Source organism: Amphibalanus amphitrite, unplaced genomic scaffold, assembly GCF_019059575.1.
Source record: "Amphibalanus amphitrite isolate SeventyFive unplaced genomic scaffold, NRLGWU_Aamphi_draft 001077F_arrow, whole genome shotgun sequence".
Taxonomy (NCBI): domain Eukaryota; kingdom Metazoa; phylum Arthropoda; class Thecostraca; order Balanomorpha; family Balanidae; genus Amphibalanus; species Amphibalanus amphitrite.
Genome location: NW_024882571.1, coordinates 74956 through 101124, shown reverse-complemented (window position 1 = coordinate 101124; position 26169 = coordinate 74956). Strand labels below are relative to the sequence as shown.

Here is a 26169-nt window from a genome sequence, read left to right as displayed (position 1 = left end):
GCACCGCAATAAAAAAGGTGGTTCACGCAAAAGAAATAAAAATCATGTATTCATTTATTACCAATCATGATCGTGATCAAGCATTCGAGCGCACACTGGCGTTTAAATACGCGGGCGGGCATACTACATACATTGCCGCTCCAGCCCAAGTACCCGATCCCCAATAGGTATGAGTGTCCTCTCTCCGTGCACGACATTACACAGCTGGCCGCCCGATTGCTGCACCAACTACCAGAGTACGCCCCTGTCGTCCACACTCGGCAGAAATCATACAAACCACGCACCCGTGCGAGATATAACGGTTATACACAGCTGCCCCTCCCCCCCCCCCCCACCAGCAGCAATACTTTACCGAGCACGGTCAAACCCAAACCGGCCGCTGCCTGCGTGCACCAATACACCCCACTAGACACTGGCCCGGGACGCGGCGCGGGGCGCGCGCAGAGCTGCAGGTGCGACAGAGGTGACTGGCGTTACATCCATGGCACAGCGCGCGCACAGTCTACGTCCGTCCCACGGCGACCCGCCGGTCGCTCGGACCGCGTGTCACCAGCCCGGACACAGACTACCCGGTGTCACCAGCCGAGCACAGGTCACCGGGTGTCACCAGCCGGGCACGGGTCACCGGGTGTCACCAGCCCGGGCACAGGTCACCCGGTGTCACCAGCCGGGCACAGGTCACCGGGTGTCACCAGCCGAGCACAGGTCACCGGGTGTCACCAGCCGGGCACAGGTCACCAGCGAGACGCCGTTAGCGCCGGCAGTCGCTGGTCACCGTGGCGGGTCAGCCGACCAGGGACGAGGCGCGGGGCCAAAGCCGAACAGCGTGACAAGGGCCGAATATACCGACAGAGATCCGCCTGAAACGCGACCAGCTACAAGGACATGCTACGACAGAATCCAGTTGGAATAGAAGTTGGACACCACAGTGAGGGACTGACGGAGTGCCGGTCCCTGCGGGTCACAGAGCACGGGCGAGTAATGACCCGACCACCTCGGCAGTGTCCCGGGTGACGACGGACACGGACAGACAGACACACATATTGCAAATCAGGGTCGCCGCTGGTGACACGACATGATAAAACCACCGCTCGCCCTGCCCTCTGCCGGCAGCAGGCCGACGGTCCCGCGCCGACCGCCGCCACTCAGTGCGTACACGTGTCTCAAAACCAGTCCGCGCGCCGCCTCACAGGCCACCCCGGCTCCGGCGCCGGCCGCCGCCTCCCCGGCTATAAGACACTGCGTGAGCCGTCGGCAGCGCCGCGCCAAGGCACTGGGGACGGCCGGGCCGGGCCGCCGGCGTCCGCGCCGCTCACTCGTCCGTAGATACACTGTACACAAACACACAGACACAATAAGCTCACGTATGGCCGCGGGGCGACGTCACCCGTCCGTAGAGTTAACACCGGCACCGCGCCGCCGCGCCGCGCCACTGCTGAGCCGTCCCGGCGGCCGACTCACGCGGAGATCGCCACGGCGCGCCGCAGTTGGCACCGACAAGCCGACAAAAAACCATAGCAAAACTAAGACCCCCGCTGCCGCTGCTGGGGCGCAGAGGCTGCGGTCCGACGGGCGGTCGCTCGCGCCGCGGACGGCCGCCCCGGCGCCGTGCCGCGTCTGTCCGTGTGTGGGCGGACCGAGGTCCCTGCGCAGCGCGCTCAGCGGCGCCGGCGGCTGCGCGAGGACCCGGTCCGCGCCAATCAGCTGCGCGACAGACCGTACACGGAGACGAGCGAGTCGCTGCTGCCGGCGGCCAGCGCCACGCGCACCGGGTGGAACGCCAGGTACGACACTGGGCCTGCCGGGGAGAAATAATGTCAGTCAGATCAGAGCACACCCGGGTGCGCACTGCGCTACTAGCCATGCGGCTAGAGGAGTCAGCTCACATCAGAGGACATATTGGCGGGTGCGACCCTGGACCTGACGGGAGGGATCAGATCAGAGCAGTCAGATCAGATCAGAGCACACTGTCACCCAGGTACGACAGTGCGCAGGCCTTGCAAAAGATCAGTTCAGATCACATCAGTCAGATCAGACTAGCACACCCAGCCGAAAGTAATGACCGATAATGAAAGCAGAGCAGCCCTAGCAGCCCTAGCAACCTTAGCCCCCGAAAAACGCTGAAGCATTTCCAACCAGCTACTCTCCGTAATATGTACGCGAAGCTCGTCAGACCAGCCCCCTTCCCTCCCTCTCTTCCATTCGGCCGTTCCGTCATTACCCGATGCGGTGTCCCTCCCGCTACTGATCGATGCGGTGACTCCCCCTTCCCCTCCCCTCCCGTCGTCCGCTCCGTTACCTACCGATGCGGTGACCCATGAAGCCGTCGTGATAGCGGATCGAGTTGAGCGCCTCTCCTGTGAGCGTGAACAGCGATATGTGCTGGTGCGCCGAGCCACTGTATCGGGAACAGAGGGAGCGGCGCGTCAGATTCTGGCGGCGGACGGCAAGTGAAACAGAACAGCGGTGGGACGGGACAGTGAACTGTCGCTGAACGCATCACATAGACGTGGAGAGGAGATGGCAAGCATGTAAGACCGACGTGGCCACCACACCAGGCAGAACACACATGTCAGTTACATAATAACGCACGTCCGTTACCCAGGTACACACCGAGACAGACTTTGAGGGTGAAAAAAAGAAGACCAAGGTACATACATACACCACGATAGCGAACAGTCAACATACGGAGCCTCAAGTGACAGTGGGCCGAACTCGCCGGGCCAGCCCGTGTCAGCCCCGTGTTAGCCCGGTTCCAATCCATCCCCACGTTGCGCGCGCACCCACCAGGCCAGTGACAGCCCCGTGTCATCCCGTTCGGGCACCCACCAGGCCAGCAGGTCGGCGGTGGGGTGGACGGCCATCGTCATCACGTCGTCCGACAGGGTGGCGAAGGAGCGGACCGACGTCGGACGGCGGGCGTCCCACAGCCGCACCTCGCCCTTTTGGCTGCCGAAAACAATGGAGCGATGTTGGTGAGTCGCGGATGGTGACCGGGGGACGCAGGCGATGAACGGGGAAGGCGTTACGGGGAGACAGGGGGTGGAGGTGAAGATTCTGCTATGTTACTGTTAATGAGAAATGAGAATCCACTGCTTTTGTAGCTTTAAAAGAATACCATTTGAACATGATTTCTAGTGCATGATCACATGTACCTGTCGTAGTTCATAACTTTATTCCATCCTTATGCTATGCACTGTGCCTCTGCTTTCAACAGCTAAACTTATAACATATATCACCGTCTTAACAGCATGTAAATGTAGGCATCGGGTGAAATCCGGCATTCATGAAATGCCTAGGCATTACGTGGAATGCCGGCAAAGAATGAAATTTTCGTAGAAATACGCGCGTTACGGCGAATGCCTGAAAATTTTAGGCATGTCATGGAGTGCCAGGCGGAGGCCCGGCAGTCGCTGAAATATGATCGAAATAAGCCGAGTACAATCATTGCCTAGGCATTACATGAAATGCCCAAGTGACGACCGGCACTTTCTGGAACGGTTACCGCAGATGTGCGAGCTGTTTGGTGCTGGCTAGGTACCAAACCTAACAAACACCTCCTAACCCAACCCAACCCTAATCTAGCCCAACTTATCTTCTTTTCACATAACACGTTAGGTTAGGTTTAATACGTTACGTAGGCGAAAACAGGCTTTAGGTTATATGGTAGGCTAGGTTAGGTTAGATTGTTTGAATTAGTAGAAATAAACTTGCCCGGACGGGATTTGAACCCGGCATCTCGCCACGGAGTTCAATATTCAATATCACACACCATCAATCCCGTTCCACCGATGCAAGGGCGGATCTAGGAAAACTTCAAGGGAAGGGTCATGAATGAAACTGGTGTCCTATACCTATACCCAAAACTAAAACTCAACGGATTTCGGCCACTTAATTTTGGTGGTGCCCTATATAAGTTTTTTTTTTGGTCAGTGTCTGCCCCTGGGCCCTGGCAGGCCTGTGCTGCCCCTGGCGGGCACGTGGTGCCCCTGCTAGGCCGCAGGTGCCCCTGACAGGTTTGTGGTGCCCCTGGAAGGACTGTGGTGTCCGTGACAAGCCTGAAGTGCCAACGACAGGTCCGTGGTGCCCCTGACAGGCCCATGGCGCCCCTGCGAGGCCGGTAGTGTCCCTGGCAGACCTGTGGTGCCCCTGGGCCCTGACAGGACTGTGGTGCCCCTGACAAGCCTGAAGTGTCCCAGATAGGCACGTGGTGCCCCTGACAGGTCCAAGGTGCCCCTGGCAGGCCTGTGGTGCCCCTGCTAGGCCTCTGGTGCCTCTGACAGACCTATGGCGCCCCTGGAAGGACTGCGGTGCCCCTGACAGGCTCATGGTGCCCCTGACAGGATCGTGGTGCCCTTGCTAGGCCTGTGGTGCCCCTGACAGGCCTGTGGTGCCCCTGGCGGGCCTGTGGTGTCCCTGCTAGGCCGCTGGTGCCCCTGGGCCCGGACAGGACTGCGGTGCCCCTGATCAGCCTGAAAAGCCCTAGACAGGCACGTGGTGCTCCTGACAGGCCCAAGGTGCCCCTGCGAGGCCGGTGGTGCCCCTGCGAGGCCGGTGGTGCCCCTGCGAGACCGGTGGTGCCCCTGGCAGGCCTCTGGTGCCCCTGGCAGGTCTGTGGTGCCCCTGGCAGACTTGTGGTGCTCTTGCTAGGCCGATGGTGCTCCTGACAGGCCCGTGGTGCCCCTAACAAGCCTGTGGTGCCCCTGACAGGCCCGTGGTGTCCCTGCTAGGCCTGCGGTGCCCCTGTTAGGCCGGTGGTGCCCCTGGCCGGCCTATACTGCCCCCAGGCCCCAAGGGGGGCATGACCCATGTGACAACCCCTTGGATCCGTCCCTGCACCGATGGACTTGAATAAGCAAAAGGCGCGGGAACTCGCACATCCAGGGCTGCGCAGTCGGAGTCGGGGTCGGTCGGAGTCGACAGCTATGACCGGAGTCAGAGCCGGAGTCGATTTTCGGAACCGGAGCCGGACAAACCGAAAATCTATCGACTCCGCAGATCTTGCAAAGCTGCAAGGAAGGAGCTGGAGTTAAAGTTGGTCGGATTCAAAAGTTCTGCCCGGAGTCGGAGTCGGAGTTGGTTTTTGAAAGGCGGAGTCGGGGTCGGAGTCGCCGAAAATCCATCAAGTCCGCAGCCCTGCGCACATCTGCGGTAATCGTTACAGAAAGTGCCGGTCGTCACTTGGGCATTCCATGTAATGCCTAGGCAACGAGTGTGTTCAGTTGATTTCGACCATATTTCAGAGACTGCCTGGTCTCCGCCTGGCATTCCATGAAATGCCTAAATTTTTCAGGCATTCGCTGTAACGCGAGTACTTCTACGAAGATTTCAGTCTTTGCCGGCATTCCACGTAATGCCTAGACATTTTATGAAATGCCGGATTTCAGCCGATGCCTACGACATAAACATCAGAAGAGGTGTCAGACTGCACACAGCTGATTTCAACATCCCCCAAAAAAAACATCCCCGTGTGCGGTGTGCGTATGTGTGTGTGCGCTGTGTGTGTGCGGCGACTCACTCTCCGGTGACGGCGGTCGTGTTCCCACCGACGGTGCGCAGCTCGGAGGTCACCACAAACGACTGGTGCTCGCGCCACAGACCCACGCGCGACGCCTGGCCCGAGAGGCGCGTGTCGAACAGCGCCACCACGCCGCTAGCGCAGCCGGCCACGGCCAGGTGCGGCTCTGCGGGCGGAGGGGCACGGCGGTCAGGGAACTACACAGTACACACTGTACAGCAGTGTACAGCCGGCCACGGCCAGGTGCGGCTTTGCGGGCGGAGGGGCACGGCGGTCAGGGAATTACTACACACTGTACAGTAGTGTACAGCCGGCCACGGCCAGGTGCGGCTCTGCGGGCGGAGGGGCACGGCGGTCAGGGAACTACACAGTACACACTGTACAGCAGTGTACAGCCGGCCACGGCCAGGTGCGGCTCTGCGGGCGGAGGGGCACGGCGGTCAGGGAATTACTACACACTGTACAGTAGTGTACAGCCGGCCACGGCCAGGTGCGGCTCTGCGGGCGGAGGGGCACGGCGGTCAGGGAACTACACAGTACACACTGTACAGCAGTGTACAGCCGGCCACGGCCAGGTGCGGCTCTGTAGGCGGAGGGGAGGCGCACACAACCGTCACAGTCAGGGAGAGGGGCGTACACAGGAAGACGCGCACACACGTCATTCGATGATGCTGGGACATGGGTGGAGCAGTAACTAGACCGATGTCCCGTGGTACAGGGTCCTGTGATATTCAAGGGACTGAACTGACACCCTTCGTAGAACTTCAGTACATCAGCAGTACAGAATGTCGGCTCGGTGGCTGATCGAGACAAAAGATACACCATCAAAGTCATTGAAAGCAGTTGCCGTAGTTTGCTTATCAGATGTCTCAATTAAGCATGTATAACGAACCGTCCACTACCATTCACCGTTCGTTCGGAGCGCTATGTCCCTGGCTTCTGCCCGCATCACATCGGAGCTCACCGTTGTAGTTGGAGGCCAGCGTGGTGACGGAGGAGTGAAGTCTGTACCCACCGTTATCGTTATAGAGAGAGTCTGCAGTTTGTACCCACCGCTATCATTGGAGTCTGTGCCTGTATGTACCCACCGTTATCGTTGGAGGCCAGTGTGTACGTACCCACCACGGTTGTCGTTGGAGGCCAGTCTGTGTTTGTACCCACATTTGTTGTTGGAGGCCGGTTTGTTATACCCATCGTTGCCGTTGGGGCCCAGTATGTATCTGCACCCACCGTTGCCGTTGGAGTCTATACCCACCGCTATCGTTGGAGGCCAGTCTGTGTCTGTACTCTGTACCCACCGCGGTTGTCGTTGGAAGCCGGTTTGTTATACCCACCGTTATCGTTGGAGTCTGTGTCTGTGTCTGTACCCACCGTTATCGGAGGAGGCCAGTCTGCTATACCCACCATTGTCGTTGGAGGCCAGTGTGGTGACGGTGGAGTCGGTGTATGTACCCACAGTTATCCCTGGAATCTGTCTGTACTATGTACCCACCGTTGTCGTTGGAGCCCTGTCTACCCACCGTTATCGTTGGAGGCCAGCGTGGTGACGGTGGAGTCGGTGTATGTACCCACCGCTATCGTTGGAGGCCAGACTACCCACCATTATCGTTGGAGGCCAGTGTGGTGACGGTGGAGTCGGTGCCGACGGCCAGCTCTGCCAGCCGCCGCTCGCTCTGCAGGTCCCAGACGTGCAGCTGCTTGTGCTCGCCGGCCACCAGCCGGCCGCTGCTCTGTACCCAGGTGACGACCAGCGACTGGGAGCGGCTCGAGCCAGCGCTGCTCGGCTTGATGCCAGAGTCCAGCACCGACCACGAGGTGACGCAGTGCGGAGTGCGCAGGCCCGGCTCGGCATAGTCGGACCACACCCTAACACAGAGAGACGGCAGAGAGAGGGAGAGGTGAGAGCACCGCGGGGCAGATCTGGGCAGACACTTAGGTAAACAAATGTCGGGCCGTGTCACACTGACCTAATTTGACCCAAGTCAGGCTGAATAAAGCGACATCAAGTAAGATCAGGTTAGGCTAGGTCAGGGTCAGGTCGGGTCAATGAGGTCAGCTCAGTCAGGTCAGGCCAGGTCAGTCAGGTCAGGTGAGGTCCAGTCAGGTCAGGTCACGTACCTCACGGAGCCGTCATCGGCCGCGACCAGTAGCAGCGTCTGGTAGTGCGGGTTGATGAACTCGAGGCCGGAGATGCGCGTCTGACTGCACCGCGACGGTAGGTGGTTGACATGCTGCGTTATCGACTGGCCCTTGGTGTAGTCCACCACACTGCAAACGGGGACACATACAACTCAGTTACCAGTCAGGCTGCCACAGATATCAGAAAAAGAACTAAGACAGGCAGCATACATAGAGACGTAGAAACCAATGTGATTCCACAGTTTCTATAAGCTGGAAAATACACCGATGATAAAAATCATGTCATTAACATTCGCTATGTAGCTACATTATAAACCATCCCGCCGCGCTGTTCTGTGCGCCGCTCGCTCACCAGAATCGGTTTTTATCGGCCACCACCAGCTGCGTGGTGTACGGGCTGAACTTCATCAGCGCCGGCGGCACGCCGTGCTTCAGCACCGACAGCTGCGTGTCCAGCTTGTCCTGGTGCAGCCGCCCGCAGTCACGCTCACCCTCGGCGCGCACGCGCGCGTTCTCCACGAACCTGGCGAACGGCGGCGGAGGGGGAGGTCAGCGGGGAGCGGCCGAGGAACAAGGGAGAGAGGCAGAGGGACAGGGGCCCAGAAGATAGAGGGCCAGGAGAGCCGAGTGGCGAAGGGCAAGTTATTGGGAACGGAAGGAAAAAAGAGGCCTACGCACACAATTTGGGATATCCCGAGTCGGCTAAGAACCTCCGGTGACAGTGGTTTAGCCGCCAACAGGATACAGTACCTTATCTGAGTTCCTGCTGACGGCTCCGCGGTGTTGCCCACCCGTCCCCGACAGACGCCCCGTGCAAAAGGTGCCGCTCCCATCCCCACGGACCCGCGCCCGTCCATTACCTGCACTCCTTGTTGTAGGTCTCGTCGTCGTCCTCTGCCGAGTCGCCCAGCCCCCATAGCCGCCCCGCCCCCACAGTCGCCCAGTTCCACTACCTGCACTCCTTGTTGTATGTACGTCTCGTCGTCGTCCTCTGCCGAGTCGCCCAGCCCCCACGGAGTCGCCCCGTCCCCACAGCCGCTCCCGCCACCCGCCACCCCCAGACTCCAGAGCCGTGCCCGTCCCCCCCCCCCCCCACAGTCGCGGCCTGTTCCACTACCTGCACTCCTTGTTGTAGGTCTCGTCGTCGTCCTCTGCCGAGTCGTTGTACTCGGTGAACAGATTCAGTGGCCGCGCGTAGAACCGGTCCATCCACTCGATAAAGCGCGTCTTCAGAGGAATCTCCCTGTGGCAGAGGACGGGGGGGGGAGGGGGAGGGTCACACCGCGGTCAGAAAGTAGGCACTTCACACACCGGGCCGGCGGGGGGGGGGGGGGGGGCAGTGAGGAACCTTCTTATCTACATTGTTAGCAGGCTGTAGTCCCCACCTGCCTCTTAATGTGCTCTCAGAGTGGCGTGCGGTGACCTCTATGACCTACGGTGACCTCTGTGACCTACTGTGGCCCCTGGTGACCGTGACTGACCTGCGGGTGTTCTCTGATCGGGCGGTATCGGCAGACTCCCACTGTGACCTACAGTCACCTCTGTGACCCCTGATGACCCCTGTGTGACCGTGACTGACCTGCGGGTGTTCTCTGATCGGGCGGTATCGGCGAACTCCCAATGTGACCTACAGTGACCTCTGTGACCTTTGCTGACCCCTGGTGACCGGACTGACCTGCGGGTGTTCTCTGAGCGGGCGGTATCGGCAGACTCCCACCGTGACCTACAGTGACCTCTGCTGACCCCTGGTGACCGTGACTGACCTGCGGATGTTCTCTGAGCGGACGGTATCGGCAGACTCCCAATGTGACCTACGGTGACCTCTGTCACCTTCAGTGACTTCTGTGACCTACAGTGATCCTTGTGACCTACACGGTGACCTCTGTAGCCAGACTGGCCTGCGGGTGTTCTCTGATCGGGCGGTATCGGCAGACTCCCACCGTGACTTTTGGTGATCCCTGCGACCTGTGGCGGACCCTGTGATCTTTGCTGACCCCTGTGAGACCGGACTGACCTGCGGGTGTTCTCTGAGCGGGCCGTATCGGCAGACTCCCACCGTGACCTATCGTGATCTCTGTGCCCTACGTTGACCTTTGGTGACCTCTGTGACCGTGACTGACCTGCGGGTGTTCTCTGATCGGGCGGTATCGGCAGACACCCACCGTGACCTACAGTGACCCCTGTGACCCCTGGTGACCGGACTGACCTGCGGGTGTTCTCTGATCGGGCGGTATCGGCAGAAGACCGGGACGCCGGGCGGTGTAAGGGCGACCACCCGGGGGAGCGCGGCTCAGACGGACTGAAACGGACACACGTCATCGGTCAGCGGACGCGGGCCAACGGGCATATTTGGACATTTGACAGGCAAATGGGAGTTTGTAACGGTGTGGTAGGTAATACACAGCCAATACACACGAAAACCGATCTGAGAGGCATGCGCACAGCGCACGGAGACACACCACAGCGCGGCTTCCGCAGCGGCGGGGCAGGACCGACCACACCGGGCGGTGGATGCAGTCAGGGTGTTTACCTGCGCTGCGGCGAGATCCCGCCCACGTCGTGTGTGGACGAGCTCAGCTTCCCCTGGTTGCCCGCCTGCAGACACAGACACACACAATACACAGATATTACATATAGACAGTGTGTGTGGGGCGCCAGTGAGGGAGCTGGGTGAGCGGTAAAAGAGCGGCATTTGTTACAGAGAGCACTGGCTGCCAGCTGGAGTAAGTTAATTACAATAGCACTGGGGCAACTAATATCACCGAGAAATCCTGGCCAGTTGCAAAAATAATGTCTAAGAAATTGCACGGAATCTAAAGTGTCTATTTAATTGCATTCGAAAAAATGAAGGCCTTGACCCCATCAATCACCTTCAGTATGACCTTTTGTGCGAGTTTGCGGACCAATAACTCACCTTCATTATGATCTGTTGTGTGACTTTGCGGACCTATAACTCACCTTCAGTATGATCTGTTGTGTAAGTTTGCGTACCTCACTCACCTTCAGTATGATCTGTTGTGTGAGTTTGCGGACCTCACTCACCTTCAGTATGATCTGTTGTGTGAGTTTGCGGACCTCACTCACCTTCAGTATGATCTGTTGTGTGAGTTTGCGGACCTCACTCACCTTCAGTATGATCTGTTGTGTGAGTTTGCGGACCTCACTCACCTTCAGTATGATCTGTTGTGTGAGTTTGCGGACCTCTAACTCACCTTCAGTATGATCTGTTGTGTGAGTTTGCGGACCATGTCGGCCACCTGGTAGTCGGGGTCGGCAGAGAGCTCCAGCAGCGCGTGCCACACCTTCCAGTAGACGCTGCCGAACGACAGGCTCATGTGCGTCGACACGCCTGCGGGCACACAGAGGCCGTCAGTACGATACGCCCCTCAGCCGTACTCTATAGACGGACAGACGGCTCTGGCTGGAAGGCAGGACGGAGATTTAGCCATCCGGGCAAACTGCTACACTGGCATCATATGTAAACAGAGCTGGCAGAGCATTACGCCCCACATATTGAGTACATAATCAGCCCTCTTCATTGCTAGATCTGAAACTCTGGGACAAGTCAGAAATAACATAATATTGTCCATACTATAAAAAAACGATCCATGTTTCATCATAACACCCCTGCAGTCCTATCTTTACTGGACCCCCCCCCCCTCCCGCGGTATCCCCGTGACTGACTGGTGCGCTGTTTGGCGTTTGGCGAGTTGATCCCGCTCAGGGAGCTGGTAGTACACCCCTGTCCCTACCCCGGCCCCTCTCCCTTCCCACGGTATCCCCGCGACTGACTGGTGCGCTGTTTGGAGTTTGGTGAGTTACACCCTGTCCCTGCCCCCCCCCCCTCTTCCGCCGGGTATCCCGTGACTGACTGGTGCGCTGTTTGGAGTTTGGCGAGTTGATACCGCTCAGGGAGCTGGCCGAGTTGACCCGTTTGAACGGCTGCGGCGAGCGAGAGGAGCCGCTGGCGCCCGTCACCGTTAGGTACGACTGCCGGCAGCCGACAGAGCGGGGGTCAGGTCAGAACGAGAGGAGGCGCTGGCGCCCATCACCGTTAGGTACGACTGTCGGCAGCCGACAGAAAGCGAGGGAGGGTCAGAGCGGGTCTCCCAGCGGGGCGGGTCAGAACGGGCAGCGCAGGTTAGCTCAGAGCTCTAGGCAGGTCGCGTCAGAGCAGGTCTCCGCACGAAGCAGGCCAGACAAGGACAGGCCCAACCCGCAGAGATGGCAAATCACTAAACACTTAGCACGCTTGTCGCTTATCACAAATTAGCCCAGATATGCAGATGACTTATCGACTAGGACGAGAGGAGCAACATAACGAGCTTGCTCAGCAGCGAACATCACCGTTTTTTTTTTGGAACACCTACAGCATCTTTCAGCGATTATCGGAAACAAAATAGAGCAGCAAAGAGTATATTTTTGGCCTAGGGATACCGATGGGGAGCTGGAAAGCACACGACCATCCATAGCTACTATATACCTACACAAATGCGGCGGAATGCCCAAAAATGAAGCAAGATAAATGCTGCAAAAGATTTATGAAAACAGCGATTCAAGATGACCAGAGCACGTCTGACTCGCCTGTTCTCGCAGGGCGGCCGCTTGCTCGTCCTCCTGCACGGCCAGGGAGACGAACTTGCTCTCGAACTGCTGCACGAAACTGCTGAACGTCGATATCAGCTCCTGCGGCCGACCGGGAGGACGGACGGTCAGACGTTGGACCGGACAGGCAGACGGTCAGACAAGGACCGGGCGGAAGGTCAGTTGGTTGGTCCGTAGCGCGGGCTCTGGCTGTGTCAATCCGTCCATTCGAACACTCCGGCTAAATAATTCATAAAAAGCTACCAAGATCCTTTCGCAATGAGCTCTGCAAAAGTTTTCTGCACGCCACCGCGCCGGTCCATCCCAGCAATGCCCAGCCTGGGAGACCAGCTCACCAGATGTCCAGACGAATTCACCGGAGGTGCTCACACGGACTCGCCTCACACGCACTCACCCGGCGGACCATGGGGCTGCTCAGTGCTCCCACGCACTCACCCGGCGGACCATGGGGCTGCTCGGACGGACAGACTTACCCGGCGGACCATGGGGCTGCCGTCGCCGACCGAGTGTTTGAGCAGCGCCATCATCACCGAGTGGTCCACAGTATTGGCGTGCTCGGTGCGCTCCACCACCGCGTTCATGAACGTACCCAGCGCGTACACGGCCGCCGTCCGCACCTGCCCGGGCGTCAGGGGCGTCACACAGCGTACAGGGGCGACAGGGGCGGCACACACACAGTACAGGAGCAGCAGCCACAGCGTTCATGAACGTACCCAGCGCGTACACGGCCGCCGTGCGCACCTAAGGGCGACACGCAGCGGGACAGGGACGTCACGCACAGTACATGGGACGTTAGACACAGCGTACACGGCCGCTGTCCGCACCTGGCGGGGGCGTCAGGGGTGTGTAACACAGTGCGGGGACGTCAGACACACAGTACAGGGGCGTTACAATGCGTACAGGGGCGTCATACACAGCGTACACGGCCGCCGTCCGCAGACCTGCCCGGGCGCCAGGGCGTCAGACAGTACAGGGGGCGTCACACAGTGTACAAGGCCAACATAAGCTGCAGACTCAGTCAGCCCCAACCCCACCGACCACTCATCTCACCTAGTCATGAGACACCACCTAACGCTGCTACCTCCTCCTCCAGGCCCATCCATTTCTAGACTGACCTCGTGCGCCCCTCCTCCCTCGGACTGACCTCTGGCACCTCGACCCCTTCCGAAATGACCTCGCGCGCCCTTCCTCCCACTGGACTGACCTCCCGGCACCTCCCTGTACTGACCTCTGGCACCTGATCCCCAGCGGACTGACCTCTGGCACCTCGTCCTCGAGCAGGGCGAGCAGTTCCCCCTCGGACTGACCTCCGGTACCACTCCGGACTGAACTCCGGCATCTGCCCTTCCCCCTCTCCCCAGCGGACTGACCTCTGGCACCTCGTCCTCGAGCAGGGCGAGCAGTTTGTCGTGCGCCATGTCTCGGACGCCCGACCAGCGCGCCTGGTCGTTGTGCAGCCACAGGTGGCCCAGCGTGATGGCCAGCCAGCTCCTGACGCCAGAGTCACACGCGGTCACACGGGGTCATATGGGGTCACAGGGAGTCACACGCAGCGGCTCACAGTCCACAGACGGCGCTGATCCTGCCAGCGCCGGCACCGTCACTGGACTGACCACGACCAGGACCTGATCCATCATCCAACGTCATGGAATCGGTGTCCGCTAGAAGGCGGTAAGCAGTTTGGCAATGATAGAATTAGAATATGACCTTCTGTCCGTACAGGGACGCGTCAGATTAGGTATCACCCGATACCTGATAACGTATCAGATCAGGTAGATTAGGTGTCACCTGAGCAGCGGACTGGGGTCGCCCCTCCGTCCCTCACCTGAGCAGCGGACTGGGGTCGTCCATCTGTTCCACGCAGTAGGGGATCAGACTGCCCTGCAGCGCCACCTGCTGGCCCGCTCGGTAGTCCCGCACCATGGTAGCCAGCACGAACGCCGCCTGGTGGGACGGACAACGTCAGGGAAAGGGTCATCAGCTGTATATCTGTGTGGCCGGTCATACCTCGAGGTTGGCGCTCCAGCGAGTGGTTCTACGACGAGTGTGTAAAAGCTGAAGCTGCTACCATGAAACTCGTTACGTCGGACCGCAATTCCCGATCACCGATGAGCACCTTTTAATAACTGACCCTCTGAATGAACTGGCCATGGTGCGGTGCTGGTGGGGTAAAAAGATGTAACTTGTGATTTTTGGGCGCCCGGACTTCAGACTCGTCGACGCACAAGAGAGGAGGGGGACTTGACATCATAGTCTGACTCACCATGGTGCGGTGTTCTGCCGGCATGTGCGGGTCGGCCAGTACGTCCAGGAAGTACCGGTGTCCGTTGTCACGGACCAGGTCCACCTGACACGCCTGTGGAACGGGGAGGACAAATAAACCGGCGCCTGTGAGCAGGGGTGGACAATCAGGCGGGGTCAGTGCGAGTGGGACGTCAGCCTGGACGGCCTCGACAAAATTGTACTCAACTAGACAAGATTATTGATTGCAACATTCAGCAAAGGCCAAAGATACGCTGAAAAGTTTAATAAATACAAAACTGAAAACCTCAGATAATACATTTTGACAATAAATCTGATTTCTGAAAATAACTAACAGCCATCAAGGCGAATCGTGAATCCCCTATGTTGCCACTTCTCCAAACCCCATGATAAGCCTCTCAGCAGATCTAACTATCAGGCCTGCGGAGTCGGAGTCGGAGTCGGAGTCGGTCGGAGTCGACAGTTGTGACCGGAGTCGGAGTCGGAGTCGGAGTCGATTTTAGAAACCCGAGCCGGAGTCGGAGTCCGAGTCACCGAAAATCTGTCGACTCCGCAGCCCTGCTAGGTCTGCGGAGTCGGAGTCGGGAGTTGGAGTCAGTCGGAGTCGACAATTCTGCCCCGAGTCGGAGTCGGAGTCGGAGCTGGTTTTTGAAAGCCGGAGTCGGAGTCGGAGTCGGAGTCGCCGAAAATCCATCGACTCCGCAGCCCTGCTAACTATCACCCTTTTTTGCGCACCACGCACTGACCGGGTCGAGCGCCATGATTTTGGCCCAGATGATGACGAGCAGGGGCCGCAGCTCGCGCGCCGAGGCCTGCAGCAGCTTCAGCACATAGGGGAAGATGCCGACGGAGAGCGCCTGGTTCACCGCCCAGGAGCCCAGGTCCAGGAAGCGGCTCAGCAGGTCCAGCGCTCTGACACGGTGGACCTGACTAAGCAACACCTGCAGATAGACAGACACAGACCTGACTGAGCAACACCTGCAGATAGAGAGAGACACAAACCTGACTGAACAACACCTGCCGACACACAGACCTGACTGAGCAACACCTGCAGATAGACAGACACAGACCTGACTGAGCTACACCTGCAGACAGAGAGACACAGACCTGACTGAGCAACACCTGCAGATAGAGAGACACAGACCTGACTGAGCAGCACCTGCAGATAGACAGACACAGACCTGACTGAGCAACACCTGCCAACACACAGACACAGACCTGACTGAGCAACACCTGACGACACACACACAGACCTGACTGAGCAACACCTGACGACAGACAGATATAGACCTGAGCGAGTAACACCTCTTGGAATTTCTTGACTGGGGTGGAACACGACTGTTTCTTTTTTATAGAAAGTCTGAACGGATTAGTGAGTGGATGCGGGCCCCGGTGTCCCGCTAAGCAGTGCTTGTTGCGAATGACACCACGGACGGACTCATCATCCAGCCTGCCCGCTGCCGGTTCACCGGTGAGAATTTCAATCGGCAGTTTAATGTACCAAATGTGGATGGCGGCACGGTCCTCCCGGGTATAGCTGTTGCCGATAAGGAGTCAATGACAGATGAACGAGCAGATGAAATAGCTATACTCACCTGAAGGACGATAGGCAGCTGCTCTGGCGGTTGCTTAACGTCCACACCGAACCTGAGCCACACCTGACAGAACAGAGAGCCACACGGTAAACCCGGGAAACACGACAACAACGTCCCCACTAATTTGGGAAAACGCAAACAGCAAAGTGACGACCTCACCCGTCCGTCGTTTCCATCCTCAGGATGTTCAAATCCTTCTCCTCCACGCCGCAACCCCCACTCCGGGCTGGACAGGCACCTTTATCTTATGCGGGCTGCTCCCTAAGGAGGGGGCTGGTCGGCCTGTCCATTCGGGGGGCTCAGTCCCGGTGACTCACTAGGGTGCCTGCCCAGATCAATGTCTCCTCCTTATTCCTATCATTCTTCCGGCTCTGAAATGGTCCTGTTAGACCGAAAGGGCCCAGCCTTTCAAGCAAACAAAACAAACAAACAAAACAAAAAGTGACGACTCTTCCTATTTCCATTAAATGTCAACCGCCACCCGTGTTCTCTCAGATAATCTACAGGATTCTGAGTGACTGAGAAGTTTCCCGCTCTGCTCCCAAGGTCCCTGCCGCTTCGCACCTGGAATGCGGTGAGCTCCTCCTCGAAGAAGGTCGAGTGATTGTAGGTCTGGCGGTTCTCGCGGATGATGGCCGGCAGTTGGAGCAGGCACACGTCCACCGCCAGGTCCCACGACGCCCACATCCCGTGCTGAAACACAGGGGGCAATTAACAGAGATAGGGGAGAGTGGGGCAAAGCGGCCACCCTAACGCTTCTCACGATGCCAACGCTTGATTTTTAAACTTGGAAAGATTCTTTCTATACCAATGTGATCCCTAGTAAGTTGCCTTTTATTTCAACTGCGTTTTATTTCCAAAGGCGTTCACATATGAAAGATATTGACAAAACTTTAAACCTATGCATATTGGCCACTTTGCCCCATACCCTGGGGCAAAGCGGCCACCGGCGTCTTCTCAAGTCCCGATATGAGAAACAAAATAGTTGCCTCGTGTACGACTAGTGTATTTGATGGTGACAAGGTTAATCGAGGATGGATGTTTACTTTATCATCTTCCACCTGTAGGTAAACAAAGAAAGGATTTTCATGAAAATTAACATTTAATTGCATTATTTGGCAACTCATGCAACTGAAAAGTGGCCAAGATGAATGCATGACGACACATTTCAATGTAAATAAGGTTTTTTATCCAGATGGAAGCAACTTATGGCCAATTGGGGGGTGGCCACTTTGCCCCGGCCACTTTGCCCCGCGCATACCGTCCGAGACAAAAATATTCCAGCTTAGCTATTAGTGGGGTAAAAAACATTAAAATTGGTAGAATACATGTACGATAACCATGCAATGCATGGACAAGAACGCTTATAAAAATTCCAAAACGGTTATGGAATAACATAACATTTAAAAATTGTAAACATAGTTGGTAACCTGGCAAGAAATGCTTTTCCGTGTTTCACAGAACAATGGTGATGGGCCTGAAACCCCGGTCTGGCTCATTCGAACGACCGTGAAGAGAAGTATAATTGGAAACCATAAATTGGAACTGACGCCAGCTATGAAGGGCTAAAACGATGGGTGGCCGCTTTGCCCCGGGTGGCCGCTTTGCCCCACTCTCCCCTACATCAGCAGCATTCGTCAATCAGGTCCCACGACGCCCACATCCCGTGCTGGAACAACAGCGGCAAATAATTCAAGTACATCAGCACTTTCAATCAGGTCCCACGACGCCCACATCCCGTGCTGAAACGCGCGACATATGGGTACGTGTGCCACATGGGTGAGAGTGATACGCACTATTCGATCAGGCCTCATACAGCTGCAGGCGCTTCTTGTCGTGAACATTGCTAACAGAGGGCATTCACCTTACGTCTCACGACATACATCACCATGACTGACGTCACGTTCGGCACGAGACGAGTACAGGAGGCGCCACGTAGGTCTCCATTTTTAGGGCACCAGTGAATAAAATAAGCACACCCGCGCGACTCACCTTGTGGGTGCTGGGCAGGAATGGGTGCGACACCGGGGTGCAGTCGTAGGACTTCATAATCCGCTCGGCAAGCAGGAAGTTGCGGAACAAGCTGGCGACCAGAAGATCTTGGCGAAACAGTCGCTGGAACACGTCTGGGAGCGGGACGGGGCGACCGGCGGCGTCAGCACAGACACAGCCTCGGCTCAGATGCCCGCCAGGCAGGCAGTGCTGAGGATTTTCCGTCAGGTACCCTTCAGATTCAGCATCCCTTCAACATGCGCCCCGCGCCCCTACAGAATGTCAATGTCCTGGCCAGCCCCTGACGAAGTATTCAATGAAAACTAAATTTTGAATGCACGGCCAGCGCTAAATGGCATGCAGCAAAATGAGACCACCGTGGCATTGGCTCTTCTCAGTTAGCTGCGGAATTGAGTGACGAGCGCCACTGTGCTCGGCCGACAGTATCCATCCCCTGTCTGTCCCCTGTCCACTCCTTCAGACCTCCATCCACTGACCGCGCGGCAGCGTGTTCCAGGCGATCGTGTCCGTGATGGCCGTGAAGATCCAGTTGAGCTCGCCCAGCATCGTCCTGCGGTCGGTCAGCTGGCCGGGAATCTTGTCCAGGTCGTCCACCGTTACTCCCGTCACCAGCTGGCTCTGCCGGCCGATCACAAACCACCTGCGCCAAACCGGGGGGGGGGGGGAGGGTCAGCCAGTCACCACTCATAGCTGGCTGCCGGCCGATCACAAACCACCTGCACCAAGCCAGGGGGTCAGCCTGTGTCACCAGCTGGCTCTGCCGGCCGATCACAAACCACCTGCCAGGGACGGCGGAGGCGGGTCAGCGGCAGACTGGACGGAGGGTGACGGGTCAGCAGCAGCGGCAGGCGTCGGTCGCAAACTGCCAGTAGGACCTGTCCACAGTGTCAGATTCCCTTACTTTACCAACCACTCGGGGCTCAAAGTAAACTACAAGCAGCTGCTGATAATGCTATGACTCTTACGCACTATGCCACTCCTGGGGGACCTGCCCTTGCCCTTGGCTGTTTGCCCCAGACCACGACTGGTGGTGTGGCAAGGGACGGTACAGGACATCCGTCAGTTTCAGTATCTGACGGTACGCGGCGGCGCCTTCGCCCCTGTCTGTTGGCCCCGCCCACCGACCTCAGCGCCATCCTGATGGGCGTGGTCAGTCGGGTGACCCCGCCCCTGTCTGGTGGCCCCGCCCACCGACCTTAGCGCCATCCTGATGGGCGTGGTCAGTCGGGTGACCCCGCCCCTGTCTGTTGGCCCCGCCCACCGACCTCAGCGCCATCCTGATGGGCGTGGTCAGTCGGGTAGCCCCGCCCCTGTCTGGTGGCCCCGCCCACCGACCTCAGCGCCATCCTGATGGGCGTGGTCAGTCGTGTGCCCCCGCCACTGTCTGGTGGCCCCGCCCACAGACCTCAGCGCCATCCTGATGGGCGTGGTCAGTCGTGTGCCCCCGCCACTGTCTGGTGGCCCCGCCCACCGACCTCAGCGCCATCCTGATGGGCGTGGTCAGTCGGGTGACCCCGCCACTGTCTGGTGGCCCCGCCCACAGACCTCAGCGCCATCCTGATGGGCGTGGTCAGTCGGGTGACCCCGCCCCTGTCTGGTGGCCCCGCCCACCGACCTCAGCGCCATCCTGATGGGCGTGGTCAGTCGGGTAGCCCCGCCCCTGTCTGGTGGCCCCGCCCACCGACCTCAGCGCCATCCTGATGGGCGTGGTCAGTCGTGTGCCCCCGCCACTGTCTGGTGGCCCCGCCCACCGACCTCAGCGCCATCCTGATGGGCGTGGTCAGTCGTGTGCCCCCGCCACTGTCTGGTGGCCCCGCCCACCGACCTCAGCGCCATCCTGATGGGCGTGGTCAGTCGTGTGCCCCCGCCACTGTCTGGTGGCCCCGCCCACAGACCTCAGCGCCATCCTGATGGGCGTGGTCAGTCGGGTAGCCCCGCCCCTGTCTGGTGGCCCCGCCCACCGACCTCAGCGCCATCCTGATGGGTGGGCGTGGTCAGTCGTGTGACCCCGCCCCTGTCTGGGTGGCCCCGCCCACCGACCTCAGCGCCATCCTGATGGGCGTGGTCAGTCGGGTGACCCCGCCCCTGTCTGGTGGCCCGCCCACCGACCTCAGCGCCATCCTGATGGGCGTGGTCAGTCGGGTGACCCCGCCCCTGTCTGGTGGCCCCGCCCACCGACCTCAGCGCCATCCTGATGGGCGTGGTCAGACAACAGGTGAAGAGGTCGGCCGGCAGGTCCGGGTGCTGCGGCAGGATCTCCTTGGCACCGCAGGCCGCCAGCTGGATGCAGCTGCTCAGGGACGCCGTGCCGCCCTCCGAGGCCGCGTGGTTCTCCGCCTGCGCACGGGGAGGTAGAGCGGCGTCAGGGCGGGGCAGATCGGGGATAGAGCTGGACAGAACACCTACAGAACACCACCCACCCGCCAGCGTCCGTACCAGCTGCCTCTGCGACCCCCGCCCGCCGCCGCCGTCCGTACCTGTCTCTGCGACGCAAACAGGTTGAACGAGTCGACGATTTGTCCGGCGCTGGAACAGTCGTAGACGTAGATGGACGGCGCGCCCATCCAGGTCTGCAGCTCGTAGATCGACAGCGGGATGTACTGAGAGTAGTTCTGGAACAGCGCACACACACCGCACGTCAGGGGGTGCGGAGCGGTGCGGGGTGCTAAGAGCCGGTCTGGGACAACTCATAATAGAAAAGGGGGACCGCAGTCCATCAGAGACAGAGCGTGAGCAATTCGCGAGATTTGATACTTCAGTATCCGGTTGATTGTATCATTTATCGTATCATACTGTATCAGCTAATTTTGTAGTTATTTTACTATTTAAAAAAAAAAACGTAGCCATACCATACATATGTTAAACCAAAAATAGTTCCACAGCAAAACCGAAAGAAGGAGTCAACCGAGAATGTTACACAGTACGACAGATCACATGACTGAGGCGACAAGCAGGCCACATGGCAGCCGTCAGTACGGCTGCCCGTGCTGCCCCGGCCGCGGCGCCGAGTCCGTGCTCCACCCGAGCCCGCCCGGCCGCGGCGCAGTGCGCTCACCCGGTTGAAGACCCAGATCTCGCCGTTGCTGGTGGGCCGCGGCACGCCGTGTCCGTTGTAGTGGAACAGGATGCGCTCCTCCTTGGCGTTCCTCCTCAGGGAGGTGCACAGCTTCTTCACGTCATCCGTGGTCGGGTCCAGAGAGTGCTTGTACCTGGCGGCGCGGCACGGGGCGCCGTGACACACGGTGTAGGAGTGACAGCAATGGGAAGGTGACGTACAAAGGGAGCCCGACCGTCACTTAGCATTAGCCGAACTGACCGGTAAAGCGAACAGGTGTCAACAAGGAGATCAATTTACACTTATTATGTCACTTGTTAACCCCTTACTGATATACAATGCAATAAAACACGCATGCCTATTTGAGCGTCGGAGACCATTCAAGATCATTTCACCATTTACCCTCAAATTATAAAAAGCAAGCTACGAGATGGATCTACTCCACGTAAGTTTTCGGTAGCAAACTGAGCGTATTTCACGTCCCGCCGCTGCCGCCCCGGCCCGGAGCCGGGAGCGCCGATGAGCAGCACGCTCATGGACAGAGTGTGCTGCTGCTTTATCACGGTCCGGCTGACGGCAGCCGCGCGCCGCACACTCACCTGGCCTTGGGCTGCCAGCGCTGGTACTGAGCCTGCAAATTCGCGGCGATTAGATCCATCGCGCGGGGAGCCCTCGTCGTTGTGCGCGGGTCTGCCGGCAGCCGGACGGACGGGCACGTCACTGACAGGGGACAGCGGAGACTGCCGTCCAGAACGGCGGTGACGATAACGATAGCTCACATAAATATTACACGTCATAGGGCTACTGAAAGTCGCGAACATTGCAAAATCCGCCAGTAAACGTATTCAGATACCTGTCATCCTCGACCAAGGAAGAGTAACATATTCGATTTAAACGATACGGCTCATCCCGCTAGTTCCAAAAGAAGGCCGTCAGACTTTTATTCATTGTTTCGACTGCTGCCTCCACCGCGTCCTCTGCGGGCCCGTGTCGTGTGGCCGCTGACAATAGCGCCCGGCGGGAGACGGCCGACGGGGTGCGGGGCCGGGCGGTACTCACCAATCCAGGTCTCCATGCGGGCACACGGACTGGTTTTGAGCACATCGGGGGGATCCACGTCGATGTTGAGGCAGAGTACCAGCGCCACGCTCACCGTCTTCATCTGTCAAACGGAAGACGGGGGAGGGGAGCGACTGCTGTCAGGTGTCACCAACACGGCAACATCTGGCACGGAGAGAGAGGGAAGACAATATATATTGGAAGGAGCATAGGCAATACATGACAATACATTCCCGCGTTAGTAGTCTTAATACCTTGCAAAACATTAGCATGAGGTGTTCTTATTAAAGGTCACGGATTCAGGAGAGAAAAAAATATTCGGGAGGCCTCGCTTTCCTCCGCCCCTGAACTACGGCAACCGTGAAAGCTATCACAGTTGCCGTAGCTCACTCCACTCCTGGCCTCATTTCATAAAATTAATCACCTATGACTCGCACCCCAATTACGCCAGATTTGGCGTAACTGACGCCAAATATGTCTCATAAAACTGGAAACTGGTGCATTTCATACCACCAGTAAAACGCCTTTTGGGCGAAGAACGAGCGAGCGAGATAGTGAGCCCTGCACGTGCGGAAGGGCGAGAGGGTATTTCCAACGGGCTTGTGCAAAGCACCCTTCTAACCGGTCGCTAGCGGTGTGCCAAATTTGAACGCAATCGGCCCAGCCGTTCCTGAGATCTGGAAGCGGCATTCTGCACGTGCGCACGTGCAATCGGGGTCCAAAATGACTTTTGCACGGCACCCTACTAACCGGTCCCCAACCGTGTACCAAATTTGAGCGCAATCGGCCGAGCCGTTCTCGAGATCTGGAAACGCCCCCTGCACGTGCGCACGTGCAGTAGCACCCTAACCGCAACACATGGGAATGCATTGCCTGGTGGGTGCCTACCTGTATGCCAGGTTTCAGCGAAATCGCCCCAGTAATTACCGAGTTACTGAAATGGGAACAAATTTGGCACCTCTTCTTTTTGTATTTTGCACGTGCAGTGGGGGACACTCACATAGATCAAGGGTATCCGACCTTTGGTCGAAGGAATGTAGCTACCCTATAAAAATTACCGCAAGACAATCGCTCAAGCCGCTGCTGAGATATGGGCCTCTCAAAATCATTACTTTTGCAAAACTGCTTGAACACCCTTGACTTTTCACGTGGCACGTGCCACGACGGTCACTGAGATGCATCAAAATTAGCCAATTACGGGGTAAAAGGGATGGGGCTACCCAGCAAAAAAGACCGCAGGCCAATCGGTTCAGCGGTTGCTGAGATATATGCCTCTCAAAAGCGTTACAGGCCGGGCCGGGCCGGGCCGGGCCGCTCATACTGAGATTTTTCCGTTATATTGAAAAGACTTCGCTGCGCTCGCTCGCTCGTAATCAAAAATTTCGATCAAAATTAAGCAGCGAACTTTATCACCAATGCAAGCACCCCCTTTTATGGCTTAATGTAAAGCATTAGTGAATCATCATCAGCTTTGGCCATGGCATCATTTGACGGGATAGGGGGTATGAACTGTCTGGCTTTGGGCCCTAAAAGTTTGACTAAAAGCTTTCCCCAAAGGCCGCAGAGTTAAAATAATGGTACCAGGATATTTATTTGGTCATAATTCGGTGACCTGACTTGGCAGGGAAAGTGAATTTTTAGGTCGTCTTTTCGAAGGAGCAACGCAAAGCCATGCTGAAATGAGGTCCGACCCGGCCCCGAAATTCACACAATTGAAATTTTACACACAAAATTCTCGCCTGCTCCTTACTAGCCTATTTGCCACCCCTCTCCGCCCTCCCGACAACGCTGGCGACACTCATGCCCTACGTACAGGTGTCTGCCGTGCCAGCCTCCGGTCCCGTTACAGCCCCCTCCCCTCCCGGTCTCGGACCAGTCTTATCCCCCCCCCCCCCTGGTCCCGCACCAGCCTCCCTCTCCTGCCATACGTACCCGCTCCTTCATACGCCAGCACTCGCGCTGCACGGGCTCGCCCTCGATCTTTCCCAGGTGGCGTCCCTGTCGGAAGAAGGCCGGCACGCGCCAGTCCTGCTCGTCGGGCGCTGCCTCCGGGTGCAGCGAGCGCCGCGGCCGCGCCGAAGGGCCCGGAGAGCGTGAGAACGTGTTCCACGAGGCCATGTTCAGGCGTCAGCGGCGCCGGAGACGTCCACCAGCGGGGCTGTCCGGCGCGCTAGGTGTCCCCTAGCTGGCGCGCAGACATGCCGCCGTCTCCGCTGTGGACACAGTAGGCCAGTCAGGGAGTGGACACCCTTACCCCACTGACTGTGGACACAGTCGGCCAGTCAGGGACACCCTTACCCCACTGACTGTGGACGCAGTTGGCTGCGTCAGGTGTACCATTTCCCCACTGTGGCGGTTGGAGGCTCTTCCTCTTTTTTTATTCGACTTTCTTTTGTCATATTTTTCTGCCAACAATGAACTTTTGGCCAGCTCAATTTACTTCAGAACTTTAAATAATTAGTTTTGTTATATTTATCAGTCAAGCAGGTGCTTGTCTGTTGGTCTGCAGAATCCTTCCCCAGCCAAAGGAAAAAGCATTTGAACTTGTATGCCATGAGTTTGGAATAGTAGTAACTGTTCAGTGTTCACTGTTCAGTGGGTAGCAATAAAACAAGTGGCATGAGTATTGAGTAGCTACCTACTGGGCATGCAGTAGCATTAACCAATAAAGAAACAAATTCTACAAGATGCAAGATGCATGCATAAATACCTAGGTCATATACATATACTTTTTTGCTCCTTGTGAGATTATTCAGATAAAATAAAGTTGATGATTAAAACTGAAAATGGTTAATGAAATGTTTAACTCATTGTGTATTTGTGTAGTCAGAACCAGACCTCAGCATCACTATGTACAATATCACATCCTTCAACAGTCTTCTTTGCAGGTTAGCCCTATCCTATCTCCTATATTACACATTAAATGCTCTTGGACATGCTCAGATTGGTTGATTACCTGGTTGATCTGATTGATTATGTATGTATGTATGTATGTATGTATGTATGTATGTATGTATGTATGCATGCATGTATGTATGTATGTATGCATTTATGATCAATTGATGCTGGGCACAACACACACCATGTGCCAAATTAGGGGTACCAAAAACTTGAATTCCTTCTTCAATGTGATCCATTTCCACAATGTATGGGCTAATTATTTTAAAGCTATTGTTCAACAGCCACCTACTCTATCATCATACAAATTCTTCTGTCACACCATAAGGCATAAAATCAACCAGGCATGCACAAGTGCAGTTCCCATATAGGTATATATATTTTAAGAGACAACAGTTTGAGCATTGAACATTGTAACAGGATGATCTTTCACTAAATTGAAATGCACAAGGGGCTTATTGAAAAGTTTCTAATGCCTATGGTTTGGGCACTAGCTTATCAAAATCTTATTCTTTGTAAGTACCGAGGGGCCAGGTACACAAGGAAATACTTTTATGTTTTCCCATTTCCCATTTTTACCCATTTATGTTTTCATTACGATGAGTGCAAACAATAAGCATAGGATCCAGGATCCTAGCGTTACGTGGCCACGTTTTCGTTTTTTACGATGAGTGCGTCAAAGCAAATATCAATATGCTATGCATGGCTACATTACACAACTGACCACTGTCATCAGCCTTCAGTGATAAATCGTAAACCCACTCTTGTAATCCTTTAATTGCAGACGAACGGTGCGAAATGCCGATCACTCCACGTTTTTGAAATATTCATCCAGGATCCTGGATCTCCGCGATCTCCGCAAAGATCACCGCAAAAATCCCACGGATCCACACGATTTCGATCAAGGTCACGTAAATGCAGGATGAGCCCTATTTTAGATACTTGATATAGTGCAGCCATATTTGACGTCGCAAAAAATGCTGACTTCTTTTATTCAAGAGTATTATTTAAGATCGAAACATAAA

The 26169-nt window shown here is 56.9% G+C and overlaps 1 protein-coding gene across 3 annotated transcripts; it reads right to left on the bottom strand.

Annotated features, from left to right (window-relative positions):
• Positions 1–21: 21 nt before the first annotated feature.
• Positions 22–26035, bottom strand: LOC122369837 (regulatory-associated protein of mTOR-like). 3 transcript variants are annotated; one of them, XM_043344907.1, is made up of 30 exons: positions 25907–26029; positions 24179–24459; positions 22247–22349; positions 21787–21877; positions 21188–21341; positions 20610–20744; positions 20312–20469; positions 18609–18772; positions 18112–18245; positions 16684–16812; positions 16120–16182; positions 15778–15792; positions 15271–15450; positions 14526–14618; positions 14088–14206; positions 13633–13753; positions 12736–12879; positions 12242–12343; positions 11530–11647; positions 10870–11006; positions 10188–10252; positions 9864–9956; positions 8775–8900; positions 8010–8180; positions 7637–7786; positions 7119–7384; positions 5519–5684; positions 2830–2949; positions 2304–2398; positions 22–1798 (listed from the first exon to the last, which is right to left on the bottom strand). In XM_043344907.1, the coding sequence occupies exons 2-30, from the start codon at positions 24362–24364 to the stop codon at positions 1701–1703; spliced, it is 3696 nt and encodes a 1231-aa protein (XP_043200842.1). In that variant the 5' UTR covers positions 24365–24459; positions 25907–26029; the 3' UTR covers positions 22–1700. The 3 variants fall into 3 exon arrangements, with proteins under 3 accessions (XP_043200842.1, XP_043200841.1, XP_043200840.1); XM_043344906.1 differs by lacking the exon at positions 15778–15792 and having other exon boundaries at positions 15271–15465; positions 25869–26035; XM_043344905.1 differs by lacking the exon at positions 15778–15792 and having other exon boundaries at positions 15271–15465.
• Positions 26036–26169: the final 134 nt, after the last annotated feature.

What these genes read in the sequence shown, in the direction of transcription:
- LOC122369837 (XM_043344906.1), bottom strand. Translation starts at nt 24,364, where the DNA reads ATGGCCTCGTGGAACACGTTCTCACGCTCTCCGGGCCCTTCGGCGCGG. An exon ending in GCTGGCGTATGAAGGAGCGG is followed by an intron (nt 22,350 to 24,178) that starts GTACGTATGGCA and finishes TCCGTTTGACAG; the next exon opens with ATGAAGACGGTGAGCGTGGC. An exon ending in ACCGCCGACCTGCTGGCCTG is followed by an intron (nt 2,399 to 2,829) that starts GTGGGTGCCCGA and finishes TTCCCGATACAG; the next exon opens with TGGCTCGGCGCACCAGCACA.